We start from the raw sequence: 25864 nt of genomic DNA, 5'->3' as shown, positions 1-25864 counted from the left end.
CTTTCCCTTCTCACCTTCTCCCATCCTTTCTCCCTCTTACAGTTTTTTTTATTTTTCATTTTTTTTTTTTTTAAATTCCTGTTTTCACCCTGCACCTATTCGTACATTGCTTCTTGGTTCCTTTGTTTAACACCCAAATAACTTACCAGTATTTCCCAACACTCTGCTTGCCTGTACAAATGAGATTAAACACAAGACCAGTGACTCTTGTATATGAACTAATCCAAAAGGTCAGCCAAGTCAGTTTTTATGAGAAAGTGACTCAGTGACATGATGAATCAGCAATTACTGGCAAAAGGAAATGAAAGTAATAATAAATGCAATGTGTGATGCTATGGCTTTGCATATATCTGTATATATTTGGATAATTTTCTTTTCTTCTGCTTTTATCCCTCAGGGCCTGGAAGTGTTTTGCACTGAAAATGACTTGTGTTCAGATATATACCTTAAATTTTACAATCCTACCGATCGTGATGATCTCTATTACTACATAGCAGCCTATTTAGGTTTGAGATTCTCAAGTTTTACATTTTGTTTGTTTTATCTAAGTGAATATGGTGGGCTTCAATAGATATATTTTCTTATGAACATACTGTGCATTTGCCCTGGTATTTTGACATTTTACAGACTGCACCCTTTTCTGAAAGGCCTTTCTAACCCATGTGTCAAAGGCATTGTCCTGTTAAAAATAGGGCTGTTAGGAAATGTGGTTGGGTTCCTCACAAGACTTCAGTTAGGGCTTTATTGGTAACTACCTGTTATAACTTACCAGTGCATTATTATTTTTTTATTCTTACAGCCATTAAGAAACAAGGCAATATCACACTGGGTGCACTGGGTGCATTAATAAAAGATGCTGCAAGTAGCTCTGCACATGTGATTATTGCCTGGAAAAGTGCTGTGCTAATTTATTGGCAATAATTGCAGTGGGTCTCACCTTACACTATTTCCAAAGTCAATAGGAAGAGACTCACAGTGAGCAGCTGACATCTTGCTTGTTAATTATTTAATTCAGCATTTGTCATCTATTAATGTTTTCTTTATTCCTTATTCCTGTGTGAATGGACCCTTGTCATTTTTGTATTGTCAAAGAAACATTTACTGGATAAAGTGATAGATAGTTACTGAGTAATAGGAAAGAAAATAAATTCTGTCTAAGAACTCTACATCTTAGAGAGGTGTATGGACTGAGTTGGTATTAAGAAGATAAGCAATAAATGAATATCTAAATAATTAATTTAATAACAGGTGAGGTAACTGTATATCGCTCTTTGTTTTGGCAGAGAATCATGTTACTGAGCAGACAGCAGACAGCTATATGTTACAATGGCAAATGGGCCACATTTCAAATTACCAGTATCTTTTACATCTCAATAACCTGGCAGACCGCAGCTGCAATGATCTTTCTCAGTATCCTGTATTTCCTTGGATCATAGCAGACTACACTAGTTCACAACTGGGTAAGATTATTTTAACTTGCCTGACAACTATAAGGGAAAAAAACAATTCAGAGAAATATATGTTGGTGGAAAAAAGGAAGTTTTTTTTTTTTTTTTTTTTTAATTATCTCTAACCCTGTTTTTCCACCGGAACTTGACTGTTAGTCATGCAGCTGATGTAGACTATTTTCTTAACAAGGGCTTATAAAAAATCCTTATCTGTTGCAGATATTTAATAAATCTGCCTCACATCTAATCTTATTCCTCAAAAGGAATGTAAAAAAATCATAATTTAAAATGTTTTTTTAATTAGAAGCCTTTGTATTTTGCATCTTATGCTGTTTCCCTGAAATCAGCTCTGGTCACAGCTCCTGGAAACCTACTGGCCCAGTGGCTGTCCTGATGTGAAAAAAGCAGGGGGCTGCTCTTTACCACACTTGAAAAACAAAAAACAAAAGCAGGGAGGGTCCTATACCGGACTGGAGAAAAAAGAAAAGGAGTTTGTTTACTGTACTGTCATAGGTCAATTGCTGATAAAAGCCAGTCAGGCACAAATATGGAAGTGAAACATGAGCAGAGAGTGAAACATGCCCACTCCTCATTCTTCTGCAGACATTGAGGAATACAAAGTTCCAATTAGCTGTGTTTTAAATGCTTTTCCATATGATTTTCTTAGAACATCATCTGTTTTAGTGCTTTCCTATCTTAGGGCTATATATATATATATATATATATATATATATATATATATATATATATATATATATATATATATATATATATATATATATATATAGAAAAAAAGACCAGCAACACCGGATCTATTGCAAACAATTAATTATATATTGAAAAATAAATGAACAGCCTTTTTCAATATTTAAACTCTTTTACCGTGCACCCGGGACAAGGATTGAAGCGGTTTTTAAATTTTGATAACAAATGTTATTCACCCATTAGGTAGATACTGTCTAATTTTAAGGAACTGGAACCTGCACCTGTAAGTGGCTAGTTTTATGGCTGCGAAAGTGGTTGAATCTTTTTCTTTATTTCTTTTTTTTTTTTAGATTTAACCAATCCTGAAACTTACCGGGACCTTAGTAAACCTATTGGAGCTCTAAATAAAGAGAGACTTGAAAGATTGTTGGTATGTATATTAAGGAAAAAGCTGCATAGACAAAGAATTATCTTTAATATTGCAGCCATTTTTAAATATTTAGGCATTTATAGCTTTAAGAAGAACTAAACACAAAATCACTGGGGGTGCTAATTAGTTAGGAAAGTCACTCTCCTGTCATTACAACCCACTGGTTTTGCTGTATATGTGTAAGATTGTAGTGCCACACGTAGCTGTTTCTGGGATTGTGTATAAACGCAGGCCAGATACAACCAATTTGTTGGCTTCTGCTCACTCTTCTATCTGTACAAGTACATTAGAGGGGATTATAGGCAGATAGGGGATGTGCTTTTTTTCCCATAAAAACGATGAGTGCAGTAGAGGCCACCCCTTTAGATTAGGGGAACAGAACTTTCATTTGAAGCAGCGTAGGTGGTTTTTCATGGTGAGGGCAGTGATGTTAGGGAATGCCCTTCCTAGTAATGTTGTAATGGCAGATTCTGTTGATGCCTTTAAGAGGGGCCTGGATGAGTTCTTGAACAAGCATAGTATCCAAGGCAATTGTGATACTAAAATCTACAGTTAGTATTGATGTTGGTATATAGTTAGGTACTTATGGGTTTATGTATGTGAGTGTATAGATAGGTCAGTATGGGCCTGTATGTGAGTGTATAGATAGGTCAGTATAGGTTTGTGTGTGCTGGGTTCACTTGGAAGGGTGAACTTGATGGACTCTGGTCTTTTTTCAACTGTACTCACAAAAAATGCATCGGCCTGGCTGCAAACACAAAACAGTTTTTGGTGTAGAAATGGACAGTGATGTGTTTCTATACTGAAATCTGCTCCAAGTGTTTGCATCCAGACCTACACAGTGCCTGTGAGTGCAGACCGGAGCAAGCAAAGGCCAGAGGATTGACTGCTTATCAGCCTGTGTTTATTTCTAATGCATCATTACTCTATAATATATATTATATAGACAGGCAAATTGATACTGTAAAAAACTTATAATCTTGTCATTTTTTTTCTTTTATTTTTAAAGAAAAGATATCATGAGATGCCAGATCCAAAATTTATCTATGGAAGCCATTATTCATCACCGGGCTATGTACTCTTCTACTTGGTTAGAATTGGTAAGTTCATCTTTCAGGTGTATCAAACTGATGTATATGGAGAGAGAAGCATCAGTGAAATATCATTGTAATCATTGTGTTTGTCATTTTTTGGCAATTAAAGGGACCAGTTTTCTTTTGTTTGTATTTTTAAACAATATGTATACTGTGTGCTCTTATGAGATAACTCCATGCACCACAACAACCCTGTATGCTGTATGGTACTCAAGCTGTTTTAGTGATGTGAATCATTGATGCTGTTTCTAGTATATTTAATTAATAACCCTTTTATTCAATGAACACCTTATAAATAATGTTGCCAGCAAGTGAAATTTTATTATATACTTTACACTTTATAGTATGTTTTATCAGAATCCTTGCAACATTCTTCTCTTATTTCAGCACCCGAGTACATGCTTTGCCTGCAAAATGGGAAGTTTGATCATGCCGACAGGATGTTCAACAGGTAAGTTGCTGCTTCTTATTCTTAGATAAGCGTTAAAACATACTGCAAGATCACCTTGGGATGTAACAGAAATACTACAGGCTTTGTTAACATTTTACCTGTCTTTTAGTATTGGAGATACTTGGAGAAATTGCCTAGAAGGAGTAACTGACTTCAAAGAGGTAATTCTTCTTTATAAAGCTGCAAAGGATTGATTTAAAAACTTCGCATTTTTAAGATTTGTTTTTTCATTTGTTAGTTAACTCCAGAATTTTATGGAAATGAATGTGGCTTCCTGTTAAACACTATGCATCTCGATTTGGGAAAGCGACAAGGAGGAAAACTGGTTGATGATGTTGAACTCCCTCCATGGGCATCAGGTAAAATTTATAGCGAGGTAGTTATCAAACAGATTTATTAGATAGAAAGTTAAGCTCAGTTAGAGTTCCTTGTAATGACCATGACCACAGTGTTTATAATTTGAGTTAAGGAGAACCATGGTGATCATATATAAGTCTATCTTCATGGATAGCCTACATGCCTATGGGTTGCCAGGTCAATGCACAAATCTGTTCCCCTCATTATTTCTGCCTGATGCAAAATCCACATAAAAATAAACTTTTTTTTTTACTTAAAAGTGAATGAAAATGTGATTCTAAGCCAATTTTCTATATGTATTAATTAAAATTGTTCAACGATTTTAAGTTAATTTATCAGTGAATTGCAGTCTTTGTTTGTCTTTTGCTATTGCCGTCTGAGTTTGCCAGACTATAGAGACAGTGTATCAGAGGTCAGCTCTCCTCCAGCCAAGACTCTAGTTCCCACAATGCCTTGCACGCTTCTGCATTGTGGGAGGTCTCGGCTAGAGGAGTAGTAAAACAGTGTTGCAATGGTATATCGATAGTGTGAAAAGAGAGGAGGAAATTGTAAGAGATAAACAAAAACTGCTTTCAGTTACAAAGATAAAAAAAAACAGACCTTTATGTATAGAAATTGATTTTATGATACTGAACTATAATCTTTATTCTTTTTTCTGTCTAAAGGAAAAGTGGTATCACATCTAGCTATATACAGTAAAGAGCTTAAAGTCAATATAATACTGTTCTGATTCCATTTTAATTGTCTGCTAGATGCAGATCATTTCCTGAAGAAAAACCAAGAAGCGCTAGAAAGCCAGTATGTATCTGACAATCTTCACGAGTGGATTAATTTAATATTTGGCTGTAAGCAGAGAGGAAATGAAGCTGTGGCTGCTAACAATGGTGAGGCAATTGCATTATGTATACCAATGGTTTTTAAGGGGATATTTACAGCTACTGCATAAAATGAGGTTATTAGTAGTCATGGCCATAAAAAAAACACAAGTTTCAGTAAAGTATGTGAAGCAAGTGACATCACTAAGTACTGTTACAGACAACAATAGATTTTATAGGTTGTTTATGCACTTGTGTATTATAAATACATATGTGCAGCCAAATAAGATTATACATTTTTAGCACTGGATTTATAATCAGTTACTTGACTTAATCTTTATAAACATGTTGCTTAAACAAGAGCACATGAATCGTATGCTTTATTAAAATAACCTGGTAATAACTAGAAATCGGCAGATTCCAATATGGCAACTACCATTTCTTTTTTTTATTATTTTTTATTTTTTTTGATGAAGCATGTTATCCATAACATTTGTTACATTTGGACAATGTGAATTCAATAAAGTAATATAACAGTGAAGATACAGAATACGTCTTCATTTACAAAAGGCTTAACTTGGTTATGGCTTCACCATAATTATGCCTAAAATAAGAAATAACACAAAAGAGAAAAAGAGAAAGAAAAGAGAAAAAAGAAAAGAGAAAACCCAACCAATAATGGTAATAGTGGGAACTAATAGAAGGGGGAAAGGATAGAAAAAAGAGAGAAGTATAAGCATTGTTGTGCTACGGATAAGAAGGCAAATATGTAATAAACCAAGAGAGAATCAAAAAAAAAATAAAAAGCGCTACTAGGTCTGGGTGAATTTCTCTAGTGGATCGGGGGTTTGTAGATAAAGAAGCTTGAGGGTAATTAATAGAAACAGGCTGGATTGCGTTTATCTGAATATTTAGTAGAGTTCCAAGGATTCCATTTAGCATGGTATTTATGCAAAAGGTGGTTGTTCCTAGCATTATAATATTCCATAATGTTGGTATTGTTGATTAGGGCTGAGATTTCCTCTAGGGCAGGAATTGATGTTGATTTCCAGTTTCTTGCTAGTAGGAGTCGAGAAACTGCTAAAATATGTGTTATCAGACATTTTTTGTTCCACGGAATGTGATCCATGTCTAAATTTAGGAGAGCAGTTCTGGGAGAAAAGGTGATAGTCACTTCAAGTATTTCTGTTAGGAGTGAAAATACCATGGGCCAAAATTCTTTAAGCTTGTGGCAGTCCCACCATATATGCATAAAGGTTCCCACCTGATTGCAATTTCTCCAACATTTATTTGAAGCTGTGGCTGGATAGATTCTGTATAGTTTTGCCGGGGTGAAATACCATCTGTACATTAGTTTCACACTGGTTTCAAGAAAGCGAACTGAACGTATGGATGAAAAAAGGACAGAAAGTGCTATATTCCAGTCTATAGGGTCAATTGTTGTGTTCATATCAGTTGCCCATTTTGTGATAAAAGAGTCTTGTTCTGGTAAATTTATATCCAATAAAGTCCTGTAATAATGAGAAATTTTTGATGGCAGTTGTATTTGCGTAGTAAGGCGCTTTTGCTCTAGTGATGCTTCCTTCAGAGACTGTAGAGAGTGCATTTTTAGATAGCTCCTAATTTGCAGGTATGTTAAAAAAGTTGTGTTTGGGACCTTAAATTTCTTTCTTAAGTAATTAAACGGTTGGAATATCGAGTTATGGAATAAATCAGCAAAGGTAAGTATATTTGCTTCTGTCCACAAGGTTAGAGTTAAGTTGTCTATCAATTTTTGAAGTCCAGATAGTGGAAATAGTGGGTATAGCCCGTCTTTTAGGTTAGCCGTATGCATTAATGAATCCCAAATCTTAAGTGTCGCTGTAGTTGTTGGTAAAAATAGTTCTTTTCCTGGTCGGAGTCTAGGAGGAATCCATATAGTGGAGGTAATGGGGAGCTCGGAAAATGGTAAGATTGACTTTTCTTGTAGTGTCCATTGAGGTGGGTTGTTTAAATCATAAAATCGTTGCAAAAAGTTGAGGTGACACGCTTGATAGTATTTTCTAAAGTTAGGCAAAGCAAGGCCTCCTTTGTTTTTTAACTTTGTCATTGTGGTGAAAGCAGTTCTGGGTCTCTTTTTTTGCCAAATAAATTTGGATAATAATCCTTGCAGGGAAGAGAAAAATTTAGCTGGAATGCATATTGGAATGGTTCTGAATAAATATAGAATTTTCGGAAGTAAATTACATTTAATTGCTGCTAGACGGCCAAACCAGGAAATATTCTTATACATCCAGTCCTGTGTTGTTTTTGTAAATGTTGTTAACATGGGAGTAAAGTTATCTTTAAATAAATTCCTAACAGAAAAACTTAAATAAATGCCTAGATATTTGATGGAAGACCGCTGCCATTCAAACTTGTAGGAAGCTTTTAAGTCTTGTAATATATGGTTTGGTATCCAGATAGGCAATGCTTCAGTTTTAGATGTGTTTGTTTTATAGTATGAGACTACAGAGAACTGCTGAAGAGTGTGGAATAATGCAGATAATGAGTTAACCGGATCGGTAAGAGTAATAATCACATCATCAGCGAATAATGAAATCTTGCAAGTGTGGGAGCCAATTGTATAACCTTGAATTTTCTCAGAGTTCCGGATAGTTTCTGCTAAAGGTTCCATTATCAGGGCAAATATTAACGGAGATAGAGGGCAGCCTTGTCTGGTGCCATTAGTCAGTAAGAATGGGGCTGAGCTGAAACCGTTTGTGTATACTTTAGCTGATGGGTTGATGTATAGCGCTAAAATACTATTCAAAAAAAAATCAGAAAAACCGAATTTAATTAATACTGCTTTAATAAAGGGCCACGCAACTCTATCAAATGCTTTTTCAGCATCTAAAGAAAGGATCAAACATGAAGTTTTGTGAGAGTTAGCGTGGAGAGCAACATTAATTAATTTCCTGGTATTGTCTGGGGCCTGTCTAGTAGGAACAAATCCCACTTGGTCATTAACTATAAGGGTTTTCAATAGTGGATTCAACCTAGTGGCTAGAATTTTCGCATAAATTTTAATGTCTGAATTTAATAAAGAGATTGGTCTATAATTGGTTACTGAATTTGGGTCTTTCCCTGGTTTTGGAATAGTAGTAATAGTAGCTTGAAACAATTCAGATCGAGGGGAGGGATTGCTACTTAAGTTATTAAATAATTGAGATAAAAGTGGAGAAATGGCAGGTAATAGTTTTTTATAAAAGTTGTTAGTAAAACCATCAGGGCCTGGGGCTTTATTATTCTTTAGTATTTTTGTCGCCTGTAAGATTTCCTCTGGGGAAATTGGTTGATTTAAATTTTCTATTTGTTGCTGAGATAAAGTTGGTAGAGTTAGGGAGGCTAAAAAATTTTTAATATTAGTTTGCGTAGGTTGTGGGGTGTTAGGAGCATTACGTAAATTATAAAGTGTAGCATAATAATTTGCAAACTCTTGAGCAATTTGGTTTGGGTTTGTAAGCATTTTGCCATCCGCAGATTTAATACTTTCTATTCTAGATTTAGCTCTTGCTTCCTTAAGTTTGTTGGACAGCAGTTTTCCCATTTTATTGTCCTCTGAATAGTACTTTTGTTTTAGCATTAGTAGCTGGTAGGCAATTTTTTCAGCATTTAAGTCAATAATTTTTTGTTTTAGCATAGCCACCTTTTGGGAAATAGCTTTGGTAGGATTTTTCTTTAGGTTAGCTAATTCGTTAGTCAGTTGCTCATGCAGTTCAGCTAGAGTCTGTTGTTTGTTTTTTTTTAATTTAGAAGTCAATGCAATTATGTGGCCTCTTATAAAGGCTTTGTAGGAACACCACAGCAAATCTGGACTATAGTCATTTTGTGGATTAAAGGATTTAAAGTCTTCTGTAAGTTTAACCAATTGGTCTATATTTTCGGGAGTGGACAAAATTGAGTTATTTAATTTCCATAAGGCACTTGGGTTTGGGATTGTGGATAAGTTGAGATGGATACCTACTGGAGCATGGTCCGTCCAGGTGGCTATGCCTATGTATGCCTTTTCCATGGATTGCAACAGAAAGGGATCCAAGAAAATTAAGTCTATCCTTGAATGAGATAAATGAACATGTGAAAAGTAGGTGAAATCTTTACCATTAGGGTGATCAGCTCTCCAAGCATCATATAATCCATATTTCTTAATTTGTAATTTCAAACCTTTAGCCAAATTCATAGGGGTACGCAGCGCTTGGCCTTTAGGGATTGGAAGTTTGTCTAGATAGGGATCTGGGGCAACATTAAAGTCGCCTACTACTATCAGCTGCTTACGATCTAGAGGAGATTCTGGCAGATTTTTCAATGCTTTGGTTATAAATTTGACTTGATGAGTATTAGGAGCATAAATATTAAGGATAGTATATTTAAGTGAGCATATTTCAAAATTTAATAGTAAGAATCTGCCATGAGGGTCCTGTTGGATTTCCTTAATAGTGATCGGTAAGGATTTTTTAATTAAAATAGCGACTCCATTTTTTTTAACCGGGGCGTTAGCATAAAATACTTCTGGGTAAAACGGGGAGTTAATCTTAGTGAATGAGTTCACTTTAAAATGAGTCTCTTGAAGGCACAAAATATCAACTTTAGCGTTTCTTGCCCAATTAAGTACGTTTTTCCTTTTCTGAGGGCTATTAAGACCTTTAACATTCACCGAGGCTATGTGTAGATGCATAATTTACCTCCAAGGTATATAGTCACAATGAAAATATCAAATGAAAGCAAATATGTGGTTTGTACAGAAAATAAATATATAAGACAAGTTTCAAAATTGAATGAGAAGTCCTGGTTTCTTGAATGAAACTTCTCAAGTAAGAAAAAAAGAAAGAGAAAAGAGGGAAAGAGAAAAGGACAAATAGAACTATGTATATCTAAACTATAACAAAGCAATAAAACTGCCCAATTGCAGCACTAAGGGCTTGCTAGGGCTAAATAACAGCCAAATCTGGCTGGTGATATAGCTGCACAGTCCAGCCGTGGGAGGATTGACCAAGTAATATCTTTATGTTACTCTAATACAGTGTGGAGACAAAGCAGATAAGAAAAAAACTAAAACAAGGAGAAAGTAGTACCGTAAATCAACAAGTGTTCCTTAAACCATTTTAGTACTATAGTTATCCTAAATACTAAAACTTGTTAAATACTTTAACTTTTAGGCATACAGGATATCAGTAGGATAAATAAAGTATTTCACACATGAGCTGGTCGTTGTTGCTGCTTGTCTTTACGTGGGGAAACTGTAGACCAGTCCAGCGGTCGTTTTTTTGGAATTTTAGGTGTGGAAGTATCCATCTGTAGGTCTGATAGGCCCCATTCTGACAGAGTAGCTATAGCTTCTTTAGGTCTAAAGAAAGAGTGTTGGGAGCCGTTTCTAAGAATGATTAGTCTCACCGGGAAGCCCCATTTGTAAGGTATTCCTTGATTCCTTAATATATTAGTAGCTACCATGAATTCCTTCCTGCGGATCAAAGTGTGTGCAGATAAGTCAGCATATACTTGTAAATTTTGGTATTGAGGAGGTAGCTGTGTCTTATTTCTGAAGTGGTTGAGAAGGAGCTCTTTAGTGGTGTAAAAATGCACTCTAGCAATAATGTCCCTTGGGGTTTCCACTGGCAGATTTTTCGGTTTTGGAATTCTATGAATTCGGTCAGTCATTAGGTCGGTGCCTGTTAGTTGGGGCATGATTGTGGCAAGTAAGGTGCGGAAATATAAAGGCAGTTCCTCTTGTGTAACTTGTTCCGGAATGCCTCTTATACGAATATTGTTTCGCCTAGTGCGGTCCTCTATATCAGCCATTTTATCTTTTATGGTCAGAAGTTGCTTATTAAAAGATTCCAAACAGTCAGAGTATTGATTTTGCGTAGCCCGAATCTCCTCAGTAGTTTGTTCTAGGCTATTTACTCGTTGCCCAATATTTAACACGTCGGAACGTAGAAGCTGTATAGCTTCATTTATGTCCGCGTTCAAGGAGTTTTTAAAGTCACCAAGTAACTGTTTCATAACACTCACGGTTACCGGGGTTGAGTTGACCATCTCCGTTTCCTCCGTTTCGGAGTTACTATCCGGCGTAGTTTGTTCAAGTGGTGCGACGCCATCTTGGATTTTCGCCACTGACTGTTTCGGTTTTGCCAGAAACGGAGTTAAGTCGGGCTGCGATTGCCTTTTGTTTCCTCTTCCTGGCATCTCTGAACAGAGTAGGAGAGGACCGCACAAGTTCCACTGTTCAAGTCGGGTTGTAGCCGTTTCTTTTTAATGGTTAAGGAACGGAGCTCTTCTTACACGTCCGGTCTCATCAGCGTCCTGGCCACGCCCCCGGCAACTACCATTTCAGTGTTTTTATATGGCCCCCCAGTTGTAGCAACCCTGTAATGCACTTATTTAGGTCTTGCTGCCTCCAACAGCTCACCTTTCTGGCTTGTCTACCTGTCCTGTCTATTTCCTTAGCTATGGGCCTGCGCATTATTGCTTCCTGATGGTTGACTTTTAGGTGCATTGACCAGTCTATGTATTAAAGTGTGTATATGACAATGTCTGTTAAATGGTTTGCTTTGACGTTTGAACGGCATAGCATCTTGCACTGAAGTATAAATTAGCCATAATGTAAATGGACACTAATTAAAATATAATCAGTATGCTTAAGAATGTGTAAATATATTTCTTTAAATAAAAGCTGTTGGTAGAAAATTGGACAGCATACACTTAAAAACCGCTTTGCTTAAAATAAACACAATATATAGAACTTGTGTTTAAATTATATTCTGCCTATTCTTTTAATTTAAAAAAAATTCCTTATTTTCCTATTTTCCATTATAAAGCACAAATTTGAAAGTTAGGCTATTTAAAGTGAGCCCTCCTTTATAAACGGAGCAGTTTGTTGAGAGCTCCCTATCTACCTTTGAAACGAACAAACGCCTCCCTTCTCTAAGCAGCAGCCTTCAAGCAGGTCATTATCAGGAGATTCTAAGTGGACTGTCCCTTTAAATTTTGAAAAAAAGTTAGTCTGCTTCATGCTTGAATAATCCTTTGCTACTCATGGCACTGGCTCACCTCTTTTTTTTGTCTAACAATGCAGCAGTGTGGTTATGTCTTATGGCTAAAGAATTCTATGAGAAACCCATATGGTTTGTTTGGCAGGGATAAGCAGGGTGAGCCCTTGAGACTTGAATGTATACACCCCTGAAAGCCTTTAAACCATAGGTAGCACTGCAACAAATTATTAGTTTAGTATTGGTTTAGTCATACCTGCAATGCAACTTTTCTAGCCTACTTTTTGTTAAGCTTTGGCTCTCCTTTAATTAAGCAGGTAATGTATAATTTATTGTAGAATTAAATTACTTTTGCAGTGGCTCAACCACCCTCTCACATTCATGTGATTCATGGCTCTTTAATTAGAATTGCTTGTCCCAATTATAGAACTCCAGGTTTCATCTTTTTTTATTTCAGTGTTCCATCCAGTTACATATGAAGGAGAAGTTGATTTAAACAGGTAAGAGAATATTATTGTCTCATTGATATTGATATTATGATGCTTTGAAAGGATTATACACTGCAAATTGTTAAAGAATTTAGTGCAAGGATAACCAGCCCTGCCCTAAAATGACAGCTACTATAGTTCTGCATCCCCCAGTTGTAATTCAGAATCCCACAAATGTGGAGAACTGATGAGCCAGTGCAGTAGGTGCAGGTGCCGCTAAATCAGTGGACCCCAACCAGTGGCTCAGGAGCAACATGATGCTCACCACCCTCTTTGATGTTGTTCCCAGCTGCCTCAAATTAGGTGCCCATTTTTACACTTCTAAATTGGAGACAAGTTTTGGAAGCCCGGAGACACAGTTTTACTCCAAGCAGAGCCTCCTGCAGGCTAGCCGTCCAAATGGGGCTACCAAATAGCCAATCACAGTCTTTATTTGGCACCCCCAAAGAACTTTTTTCAAATTTCAAAGTAAAAAAGGTTGGGGATCCCTGCTCTAGATCACATCTAAAAACAGTTACAGAACTCATTGTTTTCATTGCCTTACAAATTAAACATATTTTTTTCTATTTAAGTATCGAGGACCCTGATCAGAAGGTTGCAATGTTAACTCAGATTTTGGAATTCGGTCAGACACCAAAACAACTATTTACTAAGCCTCATCCAAAGAGAATTATCACAAATTCTAAGAGCATGTCACGCTCTTCCAGTCTGAATGTTTCCATAGCTGATTCACCAGGTAACTACAGTTTATGGGCTGTTATTAAATGAATAACACTATCCTGTTGTTTGTTATATGTGGTGTTAATGAGGGCCGTGGGGGGGCCCAGGGGACAGTGGGGCTCAAACGGGATCAGCTTTCTCTAACTATAATACCTGCCCATCGCATACAGGGAACAGGATGCTGTTTCTGTGTGCCCTGGTCCCCTACGCAAATTGTTTTTGGTGGGGATGTCCTGTGTGGGGTAGTTACCCCACTGAGTGTATGGAATTAAAAACTGGCAGACAATTGAAGTCACCCAGCATATGGTGACAAGATAGTTATGCTGCTTTGGCAGCACTGAGGTCTTAGGCTTGTTTCCTGCCAGGACACAGTTTGCAAGTAATTCTAGAACTGTAGACACACACAGGCAATTTTATTGGCTCCAGATACATTTTGACCATAGTGTGTGTGTGTGAATATCGCAGGCTGTAAGATCTAGTGGGGCAGGGTACTTAATGGCAGTCTAATGGTTATGTGTATGCAACGAACCTAAACGGCACTCAAGAGCTACATATGGGACTTGCCCTTAAAATATCCTTTATTGCAGAAATGCATTTCCACAATAAAGGATATTTTAAGGGCAAGTCCCGTATGTAGCTCTTGAGTGCCGTTGCTGCTTGCTTGTTTGGAGTCTAATGGTTATGGCATTGGTATACTAACAGTCACAAATCAGTCAGGGCTCCAAAATAAATCTGATGTTAATCTAGTTGATGTAGGCTGTAAGCGAAGACTTTAAAACTTCTTTATCTTTTTCAACACAGTAAAACTCCCTAGTACTTGCTTTATGAATAATTGACAATATTTTTGCACTACTATTTGCAGGTTCCCTTAGTGAGGAATCTTTTGAAGATCTGACAGAAGAAAGTAAATCTCTGGCATGGGGCAACATCACAAGGCTGCGAATAGAAAGTGGGCACAAGATCCATAAAGAGTAAGTCAAGGGATGATTATAGCAGTATTTGTTTCCATTTCTTATCCTCCTGTAACCAACTGGTACTCCAGTATGGACAGGGCTGTATTTATATAGAGGCACCCGAGGGCCTGTGCCTAGGGTGGCAGGTTTAGGGGGACTGCCCAAGGGTGCCTATTTAATCAATATAATTAAAAAAATAAATAAAAACCCTCCCCAGCCGCCACCAGATTAAACCCGTGACGCAGCTGGGGGTTAAGGGTCCAGATGGCTGCTGCAGGGCAAATGTGGAATCACTTTCAGCTGAAGTAACTCCCTTGCATAACCTGGGGTGCACTGGACCTAAATAAAGCCCTGGGTATGAAAAAAATGTTGATTGATGAAACATCTGCATAAATAAATTACAATAGTGGAGGATGCATATTTTGTGTGTATGCTGCTACAGTGGCAGGTAACAGTAACCAATAGAACAAGAATTCCTAGGAATGTGACATCTGTTCATTTCTGCTAAAGTTGGGAAGAAGTTGCACGATACTCTACCTTCTAAAGGTAGTGTCAAGGAAACCTTAAACTCTAAGCTGATGATACATTTAATGAACTTAATCCTGTTGTCAGTTTTTGGGCAGGATTTATGTGCACAGAAATTCTATATTTTGTTATCAAATATCTGCAGTTAGCCTTAAAGCTTCACTACTGTGGTTTGCAACTCCCCACACCTCCAACTTGGCTCTGCTGCACTTTAATTACAGAAAGTAATATTTTGCCTTTTTATAAAGTGAGGCCATGAATCTGGAGAGGCGCAGGTTGGATTTGGGACTTTCTTCATTTCAGATTTACCAGTCACCAATCTGTGCATAAAATCACTTTAATAAGAACTTTGGGCCTGGACAGTAACCCACAGCAACTAATTAGCGATAAACTTTGTTCAAAGGAGAACTAAAGCCTAACTAAAGAAGTAGGGTAAAACCCTTTTGCGCCTCCAAAGATGCCCCAGTAGCTCCCTATCTTCTTTTCTGCTGAATCGCTGCCCATGCTCTGTGCTGCTGTCACTTACCTGAAGTTAGGAACTGACACACTATACCAAATAAATAGAATATAAATGTCACAATATAGGGCTGATTAGTAAATAGTACAGATAATTACTATGTGGCAGCTCAGAAACCAGTGCAATTAGCATCAGGATTTAGCCATCCGTTTATATTACAGGCCACCTAATTTTCTGCTTGCTAATTTGCGACAACCCCTAAACTTAGCTTCTCAACATCTGCCCAGAGCCCACGGAGCATGTGAGAGTCACTGACACTTTCCAGGATGGGGAGCTCTTGTGACACGTTTAAAGTCCTGGATCATTGCTATTGAGATGCTGGTGCAGAAAGAACAGTATATAAAATATGACATTTTTAGCCATATTTATTTTTAGGGTTTAGTTCTCCTTTAACCAGGTTCAGGAAGTTTAATTAAATCAAGAATTTGTTTAGTTGCCATGGGCTACTGCAATACAGCAAGTATATACTTCTATTACACTAATATATAGATTAATAAATTATGGATGTTTGCAGTACATTAAAATTGTTCATGCTTCATTTTATTAACTTGCCGTTTATTTTGTGGTACTTCCTCCAATTCTCCTTCAGGCAGTAAATATGTCAAAATCCACTATTCTGTATTTGGCAGGTCCATCACTGGTGTTGCAGTGTCTTGCAACGGATCATCAGTCTTTACAACATCTCAAGGTTGGTCTCACTATTTCTGCTTTTCCTTATGTTTAGCTTGTGTATTATTTATTGTTTGGGTAAGAATGGGAACATTTTGGTCTCCAAAATTATGTACATTTTCTATAGAGCAAAATGCTTGATTGCATTGCACCCTTGGAAACAAGAGACCTAGACTGTAGAAGGTAGGTAGGAAGTTGACTTGATAAACCTCAACAAAAAAATGTATGTATGTAGCTAAAATGGCGCTGAGAAATAGTTTTCAGAATACAAATGAATAGTTATCCCCTGTATAGGCTGTGAAGTTAATCTAGATATTCTGTTTTTGGCTGGCCTTTCCCTTGATTGAATTAGACTGCGCTACTTTTTGTCCTGATCCATGCCTTATATTGGATTTTTTTAATTTGGAGAACCATGCCTTAAAGCTACTTATACTTAGTTATTATTGAATGCAACATAACTTTTGAAGAATTGCTTGTTTACATTGAACTTTTGGGGTAATGTTACTTCCATATTTTAGAGCTTCCTGTATAAGGGTTTTCCTAATAATAGAACCCATGTTTCAGGAATGCTTGGCACTTTGGTTTTTCAGGATTACATGTCTTTCCATAATGGCTATGATCTTTCCCAGGGCTACATTAAAAATAAGGTGGTTTTGTCTTTAACATGGCTTAGTTACCATCAAGTACAGGGTATGTATAGCATAGTAACATAGTGAGTTAGGTTGGCAAAAGACACACATCCAATAATCTCAACCTGAAACCTGCCTGACTGCTGATCCAGATAAAGGCAAAAAAAAACATCTGAAGTCCAATTGTTCCTGACTGAAAGATGGTAATCAGACCAGTATAGGTAGGTACAATACAATGCAGTATGATATATAAACTGAAGGATCACATTTTTAAGTTGACCTGATGTGAAATTTACTAACTGGCCTTTCATTTCACAGTTCTGGGTATATGAAACAAATGTTGCTGGTTATTGATTTTCTTTTTAAAGATATTGGTAATGTTTCCTGGTGTGGGATCGCTGATCTATAAACCTGTTAACCAGAAAGCTATGCATTACATAAAGGCCATCTCCCATTTTAAAGCAAGTTATCATCATTTTTTTGTCTCCGTAATAATAAAACAGTAGCTTGTACTTGATCGTAACTAAGCTGCATGAAAACATATTTGTGGGGAAAAAATGCATTATTGGGTTTACTATCCATCTATTGGGTTTATTTGATGTTTAAATGATTTTTAGCAGACCTAAGGTATGGAGATCCAAATTATGGAAATATCCCTTATCTGGAAAACCCCAGGTCTTAAACATTTCAGATAATAGATCCTATACCTGTACCAGTAAATAATAAAAATAATTGAACAGTGTGCAAAATATTAATTTGCCCTTCCCATTTGTGCTTTGCCAGTCTCTGCTTTTCATAGAGAAGTCCAAAGGTTGCTCTTTTGTTTTATCATCTGCATCAGCCAGTCTTTCTAATTTTTATTTTATTATGACCTAATGGGGAAGTGTGATGGTAATTGTACTATGACTAAGCTTCATTATTAGTCTGTGATAATATTGTTTTTTTTTACTCATTTAGGATCACAGCAGTCTGTTCTAGCTGCTAAACATTCACCTCTGAGTGCTGCTGTATTCCCAGTGCCACTGGCATAGCCAGGGCTTTATGGGGATAACATAATTATTTTTTTTTTCAACTTATACTTTTTTATTGATTTTTGACAGAATCACAGTCCATGGTGTATTAGTTATACAATGTGGTTAAAATTTGCTGTACACAAATATCTATTGGTATCTCATGAGGGATAACACAATAATTATTGAGATGACATTAACATGATTCTTCTTGTCCCCTGTTCCACAAGTCATTTAGTATCTGTGCAAGTTCATGTATTTACAAAAACAAGGGCTTTTAGTTACAAAGCAAAGATCATAAAAAATTGTGAAGTCACCATGCCAAGGTGGAGGATCAGACCTGTCACCTATGAGACCAATGCCCAGATCAGGAGACCCATTCCCAAGAGATGCAGCCATGCAGGGAGGTGCCAGCCTGTAAAAAGTAAGACCAGAAGTAAATAGACAATTAATGATCGTAACCTGTTTTTGTAAATACATGCACTTGCACTGATACTAAATTACTAGTGAAATGGGGGACCAGGAAATGTGCAATTATCAACCCCCCTCTCTTTTGTATGTTCGTAGCTATCTTGGCCAGATCAGTTGGCCTTGGGGTGCTCCCCCAACCGCCCTTTTGTGTATTAATATAATTTTGTAGGATAGTATTTAAGGAAATATGGTCATAATATTGTTTTGTTCCAGATTCAACCTTAAAGATGTTCTCTGCAGACCAAAAATCTCTTCAAAGAAGCGTTTCATTCTCCAATATGGTAAAGTGTCTTTAGTATCATTAAATGAATATGTTTTTTTTCTGGTTTGTATTTGGTGGATAATCCTATAATAATGTGTATATTACAGATTTCTGAATGAATGATGCTTGAGTACAAATAAAATAATTTGCACCTAGGCCTTAATATAGCGGCATGTAAAGTAGTCTAGGTCGTCCTTTATTTAGCTTTTTCCTGCTGTATGTTAATTATAAGGATCCTGTATCTGAAATAGGTATAGCACCTCCGCACCCTCTAACTTCCATAGCAAAGTTCAATCTTTCCAGTCAGCATCACAGATCCCTGTTTGTATAACTGCATATACAGTCTCATCAGTGTGTCCATAAACCTAGTTCTCTTGCCATTGCATGCTAGTGAGGTATCACATTGGGCCAATGGAAGATGCAACCTGGGTGTTAAAGAGAAGAAAAGGTAAAAACTAAGTAAGCTTTATCAGAAAGGTCTATGTAAATACAACTATAAGCACTTACAGTAACGCTGCACTGAGTTCTCTGTCAAATAAAACACAGGATTTCTTGTCTCTTTTTTTGTAAACATGATGTGTCTGACTTCCTCTCTCATCCTTAATTCCCATGGCTAGAGTCTGCGCAGTTCTCTCCTCTCTCCCCTTTCCTGCTCCCTGCTCCCCCCTCCCACAAGAATGCTAAGAACTCCCTCCCTTAGGAATGTGTGATCTGACCTATAACGGCTAGACTGCAGGCAGGAAGCTGCTTAAAATGGCAGCTGCTAAATCTTAGGCAAATGGGGAAAGCTTCTATTTACTCAGGTATGGTAATGGTTTCTACAGAATAAATATATTGTTCACTAATGTGGCACTAATGTGGCAAATCTATTGGCAGTAAAATGCCAAAATGACTTTCCTTCTCCTTTAAGCATCACACACATGCAATCATGCAAAAGTTAGGAACCTGAATGTTTCTGGAATTGCTTTCCCACCAAGGTGGCCTTTATCAAGCAGCCAAATGGGGAATTAGGACCATCTTATTAATGTAGCACTTTGCTCTCCATCTATGAATCCCTGAAGTCTCTGATTATGCCCAATAAGAATTAAAAACAACTTGTGAGTAATTATTATTGGGATGTAATTAAATATAACAGACTATAATATATTCATCATGTCCGTATTGGATAACACTCAGAAACTACTGCCGACCGTGCCAAAATGCTTAGCAGCACATGCTTGCCACGTCTATTCATTTGTTACTTCCTAATACACAATCAGAATCTTCCCACTTCCTTCAGATCATGTAGCTTTATTACTTCCTTACTTAAGCATGGTTAATAAATACAAATTATCGCTTACATGTTTTGCTTTCTCTCCCTAGGCCTTGTCATCCTGTGCAGTCCTACCTGGAGATATGACGGTTATGTGCTCGTCCTGGGACAACAATGTGTAGGTCTCGTACATCATTATATGACAGAACAGTTATATACAATACACAAGCACCTTGAATATCTTGTTAATTATATCCTTATAAACAGTGCTTGGTGATGTCATTGTTGCTGTACACATACCATTTATACAGGATTGGGCAAAATTACACATTTTTGATGGGTTTATCCAGTGAGGGTGTCCAAGCTGTGTGTTTGTCATACTCCTGAAACCTTTTCAGTTTGGCCATTGACTCTTTCAGAACTGCTTTCTTCCCTAAACTTTTTCTTGACACCCCCAGTGGTGTTGAAATGCTCTGTTTTTCTAACAATACATATAATATGTCCCATAATCCCCTTCTGTAATACACTTTATTTTATCTAGGCGATAACCAAGCTGAAAAAATATAAAGCAGCTAATAAAACCCTAAATGAAATGAAGTCTGTGTCACTTGCATATCACACTGTCAGTTGTCAATCTTTCTTCTACTTTCAGCTATTTTTATTCAATTGCCTTTGGGAGAAGACAAGACACTTTAATGGGACACGATGATGCTGTAAGCAAGATCCAATGGTGCAATAACCGCTTATGTACTGCCTCCTGGGACTCCACTGTGAAGGTTGGTGCCATTTAGTAACACTGAGCTCTGTTCAAATTTTGTTATAGGGGATTTTATTTATAAAGGGGGATTAGCTTTTTCAGTATCAAAGGTCATGGAGGAGTTGGATCATTGGATCTTGGATCATTTTATTTATTTCTGTTTTCTACATTGTATTTCCCATTGATATTTGGAGCCAGGCCCAGAGATGCCAGAGGGGCTGCTGTAAGATTCCATAGGCAGTCATTATTTATTGGGTTGGGTGGGGGGGAGCTATTTACATTCTGCAATTGAAATGCTAGGACTTGTTTTGAATCCCAATCTCAGCCTGTTATCCAGAAAGCTCTGAATTATGGGAAGACCATCTTCCATAGTCTCCATTTTAATCAAATATTTTCAAGTTTTAAAACATATTCCCTTATCCTTTGTAATAATAAAACAGTACCTTGATCCTAGCTAAGACATATTTAATTAAAACCTATTGGGCCTATTTAAGGTTTAAATGATTCATTAAGTGTAAAGATCAAAATTACAGAAAGACTCCCTATCCGGAAAACCATAGGTCCCAACCATTGTGGATAACAGGTCCCATACCAGTATGACTTTTTGGATTGAGCTGGGCCAATGTTAATGTATCTGAAGACCACCTGTTTCCATACAGTACAATACAAATGCATTTTATCTCATATATATTTTATCACATGAACGATAAATAGTTGAATATATCTGTGTTTTAGTCATTTCCTCTATTTCAGGTGTGGAACTGTGTCCCTGCTGATGTGTGTGGGACAAAACGGAACAATTTTGATCTGTTGGCTGAATTAGAGCACGATGCTGGTGTAAGTGCTCACTCTTTAATATTAGTAGTAATTACTGTGTGGTCTATAATGATATACAATGCTTAAAATATGTCATTAGGTTAAACAAATTTTCCTACTGTTACCATAGAAAATACATACATTAAAAATCTATTGATTTAAGTATTACACATTAAAAAAACTCCAAATCCCACCCATGTCATACCCAGGATATTGGGGCCTGTTGTTTTTAACTGTGCGCAGAAAAGTGATATTAAAATTACACTCATTTATACACACACAGCTACTAGTAGCAGCAATTTTTTGTGGCTACTAAAATAAACAAAGCTGATCATGTACTGATAATTGTCTGTGTGTGTGTGTGTGTGTGTGTTAACAGAGGCAGTTCTCAGTATTGCAGGTTATTTTCTGGCCTTCAAGTAGATGTGAAAAAGTAGCTGCTACTAGTAGCTCTAGTCTTCACCCTAAGAGCAGTTGTGGGCAGAGCATAAGATATTTAATCAACCCCCTTTCTAGTTAAACCAGCTGAACCTTTATTTATCTGTAAACCTGAACCCTTGCAACAAAACACAGACAGCAGCTGGAATAAGGACCCATCATTGCTCTAGCTATTGCCTGTGTTTATACAGAGTGCATTTAATGATTCCAAGGAGGGGGTAGTGGGGTAGTAAGGGTAATGTCCCACTGGGAGATTAGTCATCCCCGATAAATTCCTCCTGCAGGCAACTTTGCAAAACTTCTGAAAACCAAAGCGATGTGTAGGCCTTTCCATCCGCGATTCCCTTTATTGCCGGTGGAAAGGCTTTTCGGGGAGTCGCCCAAAGTAGCAACAATTTATTGCGGGTGAACAACCTGAAACATTACCCTAATGGTATAAACAAAACGATTGATTATTTCTTAAGAAAATCTAACCAATTACAGCAGGTGAAATCTGTAAGTGACTGACAGTTCCTCAACCTGGGTTTTTTGCAGCTACAAACAAACACACTCATGCTAACAGTTACATTATTAACAACTATTTGTAAAGCAGATTTATTCAACTTCCACTATAATGTGACAGTTCTCCTACATAAAATTCACCTTGTTCAGAATTATTGTTGAAATTTCTTTGGCCTGTCCCACAGGTAGGAGTGGCCAAGGGAAGGGGTGGAAGTTCTAAAAACTCAAAAAATAAACCATAATCTTATCAAGTATTTGTTGTATCTCAGCCCTCCCCCCACCCAACCATTGTACATCTAGATTCCTGACAAACTTCATTTACCAGAATTCCTTTTCCTAAAACCCTATTTCCCCTGTAGCTCAGTCCCAATTTTTTTTGGACTATAGTTTTTGCATGTAGAAATAATGTTTGTAATAAATTACATTCTGCTCTGTAGGTAAACACAATCAGTTTGAGTTCTGATGGGTCAGTAATGGTGTCTGGGACTAAGGAAGGTGCTGTGAGCATCTGGGACATTGGATCAGCCACCATGTTGCACCAGGTTCCTTGTCACAGTGGGACCGTGTATGATGCAGCATTCAGTCCTGGTGAGTAATGTGCGGTGGTCCTGTTTGTTCTTATTTAGAAGATTATTGTGTGGCCTTTGCCCCCATTTGTGCAACCTTCCCTAGCATTGTTTTCTGCTCCTGGCCTGGTGTTTGAAGGCTCCTGGGATAGGGTAGGACATTACTCTGAGATTAGGGAGGAAGTGGTACAACTAATCAGAGATTAGGGAGGAAGTGGTACAACTAATCAGAGATTAGGGAGGAAGTGGTACAACTAATCATACCACTATATAAATGGGTATACAACAAAGGATTAGTAACACACGTGTTGCTGTACTACAGGTTGTGGTGTGTTTAATATCACTACATTCTCAGCTACTCATTAGAGTAATTACTGGGGAATTAATTTGAATATAACCCATAAAATGAGTAGACCAATGAGAAGTACAGGACATAGGCACACTTTAGCTGGCCTTTAAAAACTTCTATACTTATGTCACAATAACTACTGTCACAATAACTATTGCAATTTTATTGTTCTTATTACTTATTTTTCTATTCAAATCCTCTCTTATTCATATACCAGCCTCTCTTTCAAACCGCTCCCTGGTTACTCTGATAATTTGAACCTTAGAAGCCAGATAAATGTTAAACTTCCAGACAGGAGAGTTGCTGAGCAAAAAGTGAAATAATTTAAAAACCACACATAATAAAAAATAAAGACCAACTGCAAATTGTCTCTGAATATTAATGTCTTCATCATAATAACAATTAACTGAAAAGTGAACAACCCCTTTAAAGCCAAGTTTACTTACCCTTTGCTAAGGAGCTCTAGTGACACAAGCAGAAAAGCACCTAAAGGCCAGGTTATGTAGCTATGCCCTATACTTGTTATTTGTAGGGACTTAACTAGCAGGAGTTCCCCACCCCCTCACAGGCCATGATCCTGGGACCCATGGGGGGCGGGCCTAGGGGGTCTTAATTTATGCCACTTCTTATTGGACATTGTAATACAAATGCAATATGCAGGACAGTTGGGAAGCTACTGAAGGTGAGAGCATGGGATTTCTTTCCTTACCCCAGAAGGTAATTGCAGAACTTGAGTGTTGACTACTGTTCTCTCAGCCAAACAGCTCTTCTTGGAAAAACTGGTGTCATTAAGCCTTACTATACTGTGTTTTAATGTGTAATTCCTTCAGACTGAGCAGCAGGCAGTCGCTGCACATAAGCTTTATCTCCTTGTGCCTAGGGATATGTTGTTCAAACACTCTATCATTTAATTAAACACATATAATAAATCCTTCTCTTTCAGATAACAGACATGTCCTGTCCACTGGTGAAGATGGATGCTTAAAGGTCATAGATGTTCAAACAGGAATGCTTATCTCTTCCTTACCTTCTGGAGAAGTGCAGAGGTAACATGGCCCATGCAACCCTCATACACAAACCACTTGCACCTAGTATGTCCTGCGCATAACGTTTCCTGCACCTAGTATGTCCTGCACATAGTGTTTCCTGCACCTAGTATGTCCTGCATATAGCGTTTCCTGCACATAGCATTTCCTGCACCTAGTGTGTCCTGCACCTAGTGTGTCCTGCGCATAGCGTTTCCTGCACATAGCATTTCCTGCACCTAGTATGTCCTGCGCATAGCGTTTCCTGCATATAAGTACTTCTTGTTAGGTTTTTGTTATTTCTTGCACTATAGGGCAAAAATTGAAAGTGAAAGTAAAGTCACATTCTCCCAATGGTCTTTACAACAAATAACACTAAGAAGCCCTCTATATATTGAGCTTCTCGTACCTCAAAGCTGAACAAAGGCTGTAGCTGGATGTAAGGGATACTGGGGGCTTTATTTTTTAGTGGACTGGCAATGTGCCAGCTTATCAAAACCAGGAAATAGAATGTGACTTTACTTTCAATTTCAGTTCTTGTTCAGGGCATGAGATAACAAAAACTCTAGATATTGTTAATGCCTACTGTTTTAATTTTTATCAGCACCTATTTGTAGAACTAATGTTAAAATGAGGGTATACTGCCCCTTTAAGTACAGGGTTACGCACACAGCGCTCCACCTACGCACAAATAATGCTTAGTTTTTCTTTCCTCACAAAGATGGGGGGGTAAATGTTTAAATGTAGGTGTGTAAGCACAATAAAGATTGTGATTGTTGTGTGCAGGTGTTTCTGCTGGAATGGACACACAGTTCTGTCTGGCAATGATTCGGGTGAAATGCTGGTTTGGGACCTACTGGGAGGAAGGATTACTGAGAGAGTAACAGGACATTCAGGTACTAAGCGTTTCTACATCTGTACATCTTCCTGCTTTCCTTGCTCTGATCAGGAGTCCCTTCTGCACCGTGTCTATAGTTCAGGGTCAGGGCACAGCTCCAGCATCTTTAATTAATAAATAATATATGTTACTTGCAGGAGTAGCTGGTGGCCATATATGGACATTAAAGGCTGCACTCTGCCCCTCCACTCCAACTCGCCAGCCTGTGTATTAATAAAGACCTGCTGTATTAATATCTGATTAAAATCACCCAGATATGTCTCCCAATGTGTCTCCATATGCCCCCATTATGCTCCAATTATTGGACAAACAATAGAACCTCCTATTTTGGCAACAGGAGCAGCCGATCCAGGCCTAGCTTTAAGTGCACTGCTCCATACTGCTAAGCAAAAAGACAAGACCCAAGCAGCACCTGATGCACAACTCTGCATTTTTAAAACAGAACCCCCACCCCAATTCGCGCAAGTCGTAAACTTACGAAAAAGTCGTAACGGCGACAAAAAAATATGAAAAAGTCGCAAAATGTTCGTTTTCCAATCCGAATTTTTCTCATTCAAATTCCTGGATTAGTAAATTAGCCCCTTAGAAACAGTTTGCAGGCAAAGTTACCATTCTAGAACTCCCAGGCTCAAAGCAATGTAATTCAGGGCTGAGAGGACTGCATGTCTGGTGTAGATCATTATTGAAATAAATGGGATCTGTGTAACTTGTCAA

General features: G+C 37.5%; 1 protein-coding gene across 2 annotated transcripts in view; it reads left to right on the top strand.

The window, feature by feature from the left end:
* Positions 1 to 25864, top strand: part of nsmaf (neutral sphingomyelinase activation associated factor) — a 38016-nt gene that overhangs the window by 10815 nt on the left and 1337 nt on the right. For both annotated transcript variants that reach the window (NM_001127992.1, XM_031903234.1), the window contains 19 exon segments: positions 398 to 506; positions 1284 to 1460; positions 2504 to 2583; positions 3593 to 3683; positions 4065 to 4128; positions 4238 to 4289; positions 4367 to 4487; positions 5238 to 5369; positions 12762 to 12804; positions 13365 to 13528; positions 14375 to 14483; positions 16137 to 16195; positions 18500 to 18567; positions 19911 to 19978; positions 20453 to 20576; positions 21311 to 21394; positions 22750 to 22900; positions 24171 to 24273; positions 25039 to 25148. In NM_001127992.1, the coding sequence (NP_001121464.1) occupies positions 398 to 506; positions 1284 to 1460; positions 2504 to 2583; positions 3593 to 3683; positions 4065 to 4128; positions 4238 to 4289; positions 4367 to 4487; positions 5238 to 5369; positions 12762 to 12804; positions 13365 to 13528; positions 14375 to 14483; positions 16137 to 16195; positions 18500 to 18567; positions 19911 to 19978; positions 20453 to 20576; positions 21311 to 21394; positions 22750 to 22900; positions 24171 to 24273; positions 25039 to 25148 (1909 nt within the window).

This window comes from Xenopus tropicalis, chromosome 6 (assembly GCF_000004195.4).
Source record: "Xenopus tropicalis strain Nigerian chromosome 6, UCB_Xtro_10.0, whole genome shotgun sequence".
Taxonomy (NCBI): Eukaryota; Metazoa; Chordata; class Amphibia; order Anura; family Pipidae; genus Xenopus; species Xenopus tropicalis.
The sequence above is the reverse complement of the archived record's forward strand: the minus strand, read 5'-3'. Positions and strand labels throughout refer to the sequence as shown.